The sequence below is a fragment of the Rhincodon typus genome, chromosome 38, assembly GCF_021869965.1.
Source record: "Rhincodon typus isolate 14 chromosome 38, sRhiTyp1.1, whole genome shotgun sequence".
In the NCBI taxonomy this organism is placed as follows: domain Eukaryota; kingdom Metazoa; phylum Chordata; class Chondrichthyes; order Orectolobiformes; family Rhincodontidae; genus Rhincodon; species Rhincodon typus.
Genome location: NC_063369.1, coordinates 9,751,685 through 9,760,981, shown reverse-complemented (window position 1 = coordinate 9,760,981; position 9,297 = coordinate 9,751,685). Strand labels below are relative to the sequence as shown.

The 9,297-nt window shown below is 48.6% G+C and overlaps 1 protein-coding gene across 1 annotated transcript in view; it reads right to left on the bottom strand.

The window, feature by feature from the left end:
- Window positions 1-243: 243 nt before the first annotated feature.
- Window positions 244-9,297, bottom strand: part of mri1 (methylthioribose-1-phosphate isomerase 1) — a 19,245-nt gene continuing 10,191 nt past the window's right edge. Inside the window, exons 2-6 of the mRNA XM_048617815.1 lie at window positions 8,554-8,966; window positions 6,433-6,602; window positions 4,468-4,644; window positions 3,411-3,635; window positions 244-1,001 (exon numbers count right to left, since the gene is read on the bottom strand). Of these exons, the coding sequence (XP_048473772.1) occupies window positions 853-1,001; window positions 3,411-3,635; window positions 4,468-4,644; window positions 6,433-6,602; window positions 8,554-8,966 (1,134 nt within the window). The 3' untranslated portion in view covers window positions 244-852. The remainder of the gene's footprint in view (window positions 1,002-3,410; window positions 3,636-4,467; window positions 4,645-6,432; window positions 6,603-8,553; window positions 8,967-9,297) is intronic.

The window sequence follows — 9,297 nt, the reverse complement described above, 5'->3', positions numbered from 1 at the left end:
GCCCCTGAGACTCCAAAGCTCTGGCGAAAACAATCCAAGTTTGTCCAAACTCTCCATATTACTAATACATTCCAATCCAGGCAACATCCTGGTAAAGCTCTTTTGTATCCTGTCCAAAGCATTCAGGTAGATTTAGATGAAGAAAGATGGGAGGGGGGAGGCTGAATTGCAGTGTAAACACCAGCATATCCTGTTTGTGTGCCATTATAAAACCATGGAAATGAGCAGGAACATTGATGCATGCAAGATGATGCCAAATCAGTTTAATTTAAACCAGCATCCAGTTTGTTGTCAAGACAGCAAAGAAAAGAGAAGATTTGAGAAAAATCTTGTGGTCATGGTCAAGTGTTGTAGACTCTACACTGTGGAAGCAAGCCATTTGGCTCATTGAGTCCACACTGACCATCCAAAGAGCAGCCCACCCCTCTACCCTATCCACATAACCCTACATTTCCCACGGCCAAACTTAACCAACACATCTCTGGACAATTTCCCATGGCCGATCCACCTAACCTGCACATCTTTGGACTGTGGGAGGAAACCAGAGCACCCGGGCAGACACAGGGAGAATATGCAAACCCCACACAGACAGTCGCTCGAGGGAGGAAATGAACCCGGGTCCCCGGCGCTGTGAGGCAGCAGTGCCAACCATTGCGCTGCCCTGTGTCAGTGGCTAATGTTGATTTTCAAAGGCAGGGAACACGGATTGAATACTCTGGTTTGGGGATCTAAGGGAAACTTGAGTAACGAGCAGGCATTCAGGAAGAATTAAGAAAGGCCTCGGATCGAAAACAAACAAATGTGAGAGCAACGAGGGACATGGGTAGGAAGAGGCGAAGAGGAAGTGTACAATTAACAAGTGTGGCTCGTGTCCCGATGTGCGTTATCAGTCAATGCTTTCCGAAGTTCTCCAGGATCATGAACCCCAAACTGTGTAACAATTCCCGCTGTGATGAGGCTGTGAGGTGTAATATCAAACGCGGGGTTCCACACATCGATACCTGCAGAGACAGAAAGCAATCGCATTAAAATTGCTTTTACTTCTGACAGTGTTCACCATCAGGCCTGGCCAGAGCTCTATCATTGTCACACCTTACACATCACGCCGTCAGCCTTGACTCAAGTTGGGTAGAGGTCTTCCCTCAGATGGACAGTTGTGGGTTTGAATGCCACCGGAAATTTGAGCACACACTCTAGGTTAACGCCTCAGAGCAGTAAAGGGGGGAGTCATCATTATCTTTGTTGGTCCCTCGCGGATGAGGATGACTCTCTTCCACTCTCAGGGGGAGTTCGTAGGTGCCTGTACAGACCTTCGGGGCTACCACAGGCTCTGTTACACTTGGGGGCAGTTGGTGGTCACGTTGGATGGCAAGTCTCAAAGTGCTCAATGCCTTCCCGGATGCAGCTCCTCCACTTTGGACCGTCTTGGGCCAGTGATTCCCAGGTGTCCAGTGGGAATACCGCACCTCCCCAGTGAGGATTGGAGGGTATCGCTGAAACGCTTCCCCTGCCCACCTGGGGCCTACCTGCCGTTTCGGAGCTGGGAGTAGGGCACCTGCTCGGGGAGTCTCGTGGTGTCATGTGGACGACATGTCGGAGTGCCACACTGTCAGAGATGCGGTCTTTAATGGATAAGACATTAATCCCAGGCCTCACCCTGAAAGGATGTAATAGACCCCAAGGCACTGTGTGAAAGGGAGTGGGGAACCAACATCTATCGAACCTACAGCGCTTTTACAGATGATCCAGTCATTATCAGATTGCTGCATGTTGGAGATCGCTGAGTGAAAACTGGCTGCCCAGTTTCCTGGATCAAAACTGCAAAAATTCTCTGCCAAGTGCTTTGGAACACAGTGAGGTTGCGAAAAGGTGTGGCACTAAATGCAAATGTTTTCTTTCTCCCTGGGCACCAAAACGATGATTCATTGCTACAACCAGGACATCGTGTCGGTCCAGAGCAGGGGCTTAATCCTCTACCAAATACAGAAATCGCTGGAGAAACCCATCTCTGTCGAGAAAGAAAAACAGTGTTTCAAGTCCAGTATGACTGTCACAGAATCGCTACAGTGTGGAAGGAGGCCATTCGGCCCATCGAGTCCACACCTATCCTCCGAAGAGCATCCCACCCAGACTCACCCCTGTCACCCTGCATTTCCCATGACTAACTCACCTAGCCTGCACATCCCTGGACACTGTGGGCAATTTGGCACGGCTAATTCACCGTAACCTGCACACCTTTGGACTGGAAACTGGAGCAAACCTACACAGACACGGGAAGAACGTGCAAACTCCACACAGAGACAGTCGCCCGAGGCTGGAATCAAACCCGGGTCCCCGGTGCTGTGAGGCAGCAGTGCTAACCACTGTGCCACCGTGCCGACTACTGTCCCAGAGAAACGGAGGAGACTCTTCATTCTGAAGAAGAGTCATATCAGACTCAAAACATCAACTCTGCTTCTCTCTTTCCACAGATGCTGCTGAGTTTCTCCAGCTTTCTCAGTCTCTGTTTCAGATTTCCAGCATCTGCAGTATTTTGCCTTTATCCTCAAATTAGTTAGTCCCGTTAGAGATTACAAAAGGCACTGCTCGTGAATTTCTTTTTAAGTGTGCCATCTGCAAGGCTGGCATTTATTACTCATTGCTAGGCAACTGAGTGGTGTTTTCTGGGCCACCTCAGAGCGTAGTTAGATTGGGTTGGGGCGAGGGAACAGCCAATTTCCTAAATGGCATTCACAAACCAGATGGGGTTTCAATAGGTTACCATCACTAGTGGCTAGCTTCATACACCACAGTCAAGAACGCTTCTACTTCCTCAGGAGGCGAAGGAAATTCAGCATGTCCACAATGACCCTTACCAATTTTTACAGATGCACCATAGAAAGTATCCTATCCGGATGTATCACAGCTTGGCATGGCAACTGCTCTGCCCAAGACCACAAGAAACTACAGAGGGTTGTGAACACAGCCCAGTCCATCACACAAACTAGCCTTCGTTTAATTGACTCCGACTATATTTCCTGCTGCCTCAGGAAAGCGGCCAACATCATCAAACACCTCTCTCCACCCCAGTTATAATCTCTTCCACCTTCTTCCATCGGGCAGAAGATACAAAGGTTTGAAAACACGTGCCAGCAGATTTAAGAACAGCTTCTTCCCTGCTGTTATCAGACTTACAAATGGACCTGTCATATTCTAGAGCTGATCTTTCTCTGCGCCTTCTCTGTAGCTGTAACACTATAGTCTAGTCTATTACGTACTTCTGTAAAGCATGTCTGGCTAGTACGCAAAACAGTATTTTTCACTGTACCTTGGTACATGTGACAATAATAAATCAAATCAAATCAAACACATACGCACTGACTTCAGACCATACTCTTGCCGAAGAGCACTGACCCGCAACCTTTTCTTACCTGGTGCAGCGACACGGGCTCCGTTGAAATATGTCAGCTCCTTGCCAGGCCTTTCCTCGATGACGATCTGATCCCCGCTCTCCAGAGTCAGGTCGCACGACGAGCTGGGGGCTGCCACGTAGAAAGGAATGCGGTGGTGCAGAGCCGCGATGGCCAGCTGGTAGGTCCCAATCTTATTGGCTGTGTCTCCGTTGGCCACGATACGGTCCGCCCCCACCACAACAGCTGCGTGCACAAGGTCGGCTGGTCAGTCACCGAGCGGCAAAAATGGCACTGTGCCCTGCTCTCGCCGAAACCCATGGTGCTTAGGTCAAACTGGAACCAACCTGGTGGCCAATACTGGCCGTCACATTCCACAAAGCCGCCAATTAGAGCCCCATGTAGGTTGGGGGTGGGTCAGGGGGCAATGTTTTCTTTTGTCAGTCAACCTTTTCAGACAGGTCTCTGGAGTACAACCCAGGCCAGAGGTAGGAACGCTACCTCAATACATCAAGAGGGCCATCTTTTAAGTCACGAGTTGTTTGGAAAACAGTGGCTTCGTGGCCATCCAATTTCACTCATGAAATCCCTACAGTGCAGAAGGAGGCCATTTGGCCCATTAAGCCTGCACTAACCCTCTGAAGAGCATCCCATCTCCATAACCCTACATTTTCCAGGGCTAACCCACCCAGCCTGCAAAAACCTGGACACTACGGGGCAATTTAGCATGGCCAATCCACCCTAACCTGCACATCTTTGGATTGTGGGAGGAAACCGGAGCACCTGGAGGAAACACACGCAGACACAGGGAGAATGTGCAAACTCCACACAGACAGTCGCCCAAGGGTGGAATCGAACCCAGGACCCTGGCGCTGTGAGGCAGCAGTGCTAACCACTGAGCCACCGTGCCGCCCCAGAATCAGACTCAAGAACGAAAAGGGGAGAGGTCAACAAGAGGCTGGCAGGTTAAGGATGATGCCACCTTTGCCATATACTCTGCCACATCCTGCACTGTGCCCCCACCATCCACCGCCCACCCCCCAACACCACCAAGATGGCACACAGTTTGAGGCGTTACCTGATATCCCTTTCTCCTTCATCGCCATGGAGACCATGCTATCAGCAATGAGTGTGGCTGGGATCTTGTCATGCACCAGCTCGTAGGCAGTGAGCCTGGCCCCCTGATTGTACGGCCGAGTCTCTGTGCAGTAAACATGTTCCAGACAACCCATGGACCACAGCGAGCGGATGACACCTGGGGGTGGAGGCAGCCAAAACCATCAATATTTTTAATCAATCTTGTTACAACACAGGCAGGACTTATAGAGTCATACAGCACAGCAACAGACCTTTTGGTCCGACTCATCAATGCGGACTAACTTTCCAAAACTGAACTAGTCCCATTTGCTTGTGTTTGGCCCATATCCCTCTAAACTCTTCCTAACACTGTGCCACAAAGACCTCTCCAACTTGCATTTATATAGCAACTTCAATGTCCCAATCTGCTTCACAGCCACATGGCCAGGCAAATTTTGATCCCAAGCTACCAAAGGAGATGTTACAACAAGTGACTTGCGTGGATTTTAAGCAGCATCTGAAAGCAAAAGAGAGAGAGAGAGGTTGTAGACTTGCTCGCCGAGCCGATGTGTTTGATTGCAGACGTTTCGTCACCCTGCTAGGTAACATCGTCAGTGCGCTTCCGGTGTAGCACTGGTGATCCGTCTCACTTCTTATTTATATGCCTTGGTTCCAAGTCTACAACCTCATCCATAACGCAAGCTACAAATCTTCTCAAACTTCGAGAGAGAGAAAGTTTGAGAGGTATAGGAAGGAGGTTCCAGAGTCCAGGTCTGGGCAGTTAATCTGAAGGATGTTATAGGCCAGACCAGACCCCCTCAAAATATTTTAAGAAGGTAGCCTAGACTCTAAATTTTTTTAAATTTAAATGTATATGTAAAGTGCTGTGTTCCAGATGCAATGCGACTGGTCAAACTACTCAATGTTTAGCAAAATACAATTTATTCAAACACGATTGTTAAAATACAACAAAAGAAAGAGGAATTTAGAATAACTTAACTCTATTGAAAAATTTAACAGAATAATAGATACAGTAACTACTAATTAACTGTTCCAATATAGTAACACACTTTGGCAAAAAGGAAAATTCAGAAAATAGATTTGGCCCACAGGTAACCCAGTAGCAGACAGAATCCCCAGCTTCTAGCTGTAACCAAGAGAGGGAAAAGGCAGCTTCTGCTTCTTCAAAACTCCAGCAACTCCCACCCTGTTGAGACTCCAACAGCAACTGCTTAAAGCTATACCTAAAACTCAAAAACCACTAGAAATCCTGGTCTGTGAGAGCTGGCCACACCCATTCAGGCTGCTTCTATTGTTCCAACATTAAAAAAAAAACAGGCTCTCAAGCTGTTCACTTTACTGGCTTTCAAACAGACATCTCTGTCTTAAAACCTCTCTTTAAAAAAAGTACAAAATAACCTCTTAAATCCACAGCATTGTCACAAGAGAGAGGCCAGTTGAGAGATTTAATGAACCAGACTTGAGGGACCTGCTTCCACTCCCTCCCCAGGGGCTGGACAGCCAAAGGGAAGGTTATCACTTGTCTGAGGAAATGTAATCAGGGACACACAGGAAGAAACCTCCAGAGGTTATAGGGCTGGAATCTATGGAATTATGGTTATCTGGTTATCTATGGAATTCACTGCCACAGAAGGCTGTGGAGGCCAGGTCATTGAGTACATTTAAGACTGAGATAGATAGGTTCTTGATTATCAAGGGGATTGAGGGTTACGGGGAGAAAGCGGGAGAATGGAGTTGAGGAACTTATCAGCCATGATTGAATGGCAAAGCAGACTCGATGGGCCGAATGGCCTAATTTCTGCTCCTATGTCTTATGGTCTTTTGGCTGGGGGAAGTGACACAGCTAGGGAGAGACCGAGGCACAGACTGAAGAACTGAGACAGAGAAAGCAAGAAAGCCCAGTCTGACTGGCATCCAGGAGCTCAATAACAAATGCAGCTCTTACCCAGCGCTGTTCCATATCCTGCTGTTGCCAGTGAGCCAGTGTTACAATGCGTGAGGATAATTACTTTCTCTGTTTTCGCCCTGGAGACGATGTGTTTGGCCCCGTGGTTCCCGATACTTTTATTGTCCTGGATGTCCTTGTCCAACATGGCCTCGATTCTGCAAATCAGACTTTTCATTGAGGGGTAAGAGGGGGTGAGAAAGGGCTTTGATTAGAATTAGCAGCTGGATAAAGTTCACAGATATGGAGGCTGGTACAGTTACAACAATAAAAAGGCATCCGGATGGGTACATGATATGGGCCAAATGCTGGCAAATGGGACTAGATTACTTTAGGATATCTGGTCACCACGGACGGGTTGGACTGAAGGGTCTGTTTTTGTGCTGTACGTCTCCATGACTCTATACAAGTACTGCTTGAGTAACACAGGAATGCAGTGGTATAGTGGTAATGTCACTGCTTGTAGCCCAGAATACTATGTTAAATTGAACGGGCTTTTCTGGTACAGTGGCAGTGTCCCTACCTCTGAGCCAGCAGACCCAGATTCCAGTCCCACTTGTCTTGGTGGGTAATAACAAGTCGATTAAAACAAGCACAGAGGTTCAACTCAGACGGATCAAATGAGATTAGGACGAATCAGTGATATTGTCACTAAACTAGCCACCAGGTTAATGGATTCAAATCCCACACCAGCAGCTAGTGAAATGTAAACTCCATTGTTAAAATCCTGAATTAAATGCTGGAATCAGAGGTGATGACCATGAAATTATCATTGATAAATTGTTAAAATCCATCTGCGTCATTAATGTCCTTTAGGAAGGGAAATCTAACAGTCCTTACCTGGTCTGGCTTACATGTGACTCCAGACCCATAGCAATGTTTCTGACTCTTAACTGCCCTCTGACCCAGTTGGTGTGTTCACCATCTCTCAAAATAAAAAGGTGATTGCTTTGGAATGTTGGCCAAGACATCAGCAAACTTTATGTTCGAATTGCGCAGATATTGCGTGTTTATTCAGACTTGCATTTCTGTAGCACCTGCAACACCACAAAAAAAGTACGTCCCAAAGCACCTTCTCAGGAATGTCAACAAACAAGATTTAACAGCGGGATATGCAAAAAGGCGTCGCAATAGATGGATGAGAGGTTGGCTTTAAGGAGTGGCTTAAAGCAACAGAGAGGTGTCAAGAACTGGGAGTTTCGGGAAAGAAATCCCAAGTTTAGGGTCCAGATGAGCGGATACCTAGATGGAGCCAGACAATGAATTGGGGGTAGACGAGATCTAGAATTGGAGGTGCAGTGAGACTTGGGATCGCTGGAGAGGGAAGTTAAAGGGATAGGTGCTGATTAAATAGTTCTGAATAACAGCAATGGCATGGGTTCAGTTCCCATGAGATAGACTCAGGACTTGTGTCTCTACCCTGCCCCTGAGAGTCAAAAGCAATGGGAAATCAGGGTATGACAAAAAAAACCGCCAAGAGAATGGTTCAGGATGAAGCATTGACCGAAAAACGAGGTGAGTATTTGCCCCTGAGGAGAGAACTTGTGAATTAATAAATAGGAAGGGAAGTGAGAGGACTTGAAAGTTAGATTTGATGCATCATCGCATTTAAAACAGTAGATTGGCGGCACGGTGGCTCAGTGGTTAGCACTGCTGCCTCACAGGGCCAGGGACCCGGGTTCGATCCTATCCTCGGGCGACTGTCTGTGTGTAATTTGCATATTCTCCCCGTGTCTGCGTGGGTTTGCTCCGACAGTCCAAAGATGTGCAGGTTAGTTGGATTGGCCATGCTAAATTGTCCATAGTGTTCAGGGATGTGTACATTAGGTGGGTTAGACATGGGAAATACAGCAGTAGGGGAATGGGTCTGGGTGGAACGCTCTTCAGAGGGGTCGGTGTGGACTTGTTGGGTCGAATGGCCTGTTTCCACACTGCAGGGATTCTGTGAAAACAGTAGATTGCCAGTCAGTAAAGCACAAGTCTACATGGTTGTGAAGTCCCAGTGTGGATTTCGAGTGGAGTATTCAGACTCAATCCCCCTGACTCTCTGTGCCACCAGCTCACTCCACAGTCCCAGAGATGTCTCCCAGAAGTTCACGGGACCGCTCGGTCTACACTCACTTTTCTTTGAAGCTCTCTGCTGTGGAGTCCGGCCGTTTGACCTCACGTGACACAAAGTCGGACAGTTCCCGCGCTGCCTGCGCCATGTTCACCGCCGTGGGCCTGGAGGTCACGAGATGCCCCAGCGACTCGAGTGCAAAGCTGGCCAGGTCATCCTTATTGGCCCCTTCGTCCCTCCGGTGTAGTTCAACGGCCAGGCTCAGGCAGCCGACGATCGCGATGGCAGGGGCACCCCTCACCTGGCAACAGCACAGCGGGGGTGGGGGAGGGGGGTTACACACAACAACGTTAGACAGCAGCCCTACCCCGGGGGAGCGAGGGGAGAGGACAGAGCGAGGTGGAAACTCATCATGAAGCTGTAGGATGGAAGGGTTTGGTGAGAGGGATCCAGGGTTGGGGAAGTGGTAGTGAGGCTAACAACTTGTTACTGACACGGGCTGGAGGAGAGGGAGGAGACAAGGGACAGGAGTGGGGAGAACGGGTGGAGGAGTGTTGCGGGGGGGAGGAAGAGTGGCGGTTACAGTCTGAAGAGCAGCTAGTTCAGGTGGGACCTACCAAGCTCCTGGGGGTTACAGTGCGGAACAAGAGCAAGGGTCTGAGAACGAGAGCAGTTTTACAACATGGTGAAGGTCTCCAAGGGGCAAAAGGCAAAGCAGGATTTCAGCATCACATTTCCTCATCACAGTCACCCTCTCTCTCTCTCCCTCCCCCTCCCCTCGGTTCCCACAGTCACCCTCTCCCTCT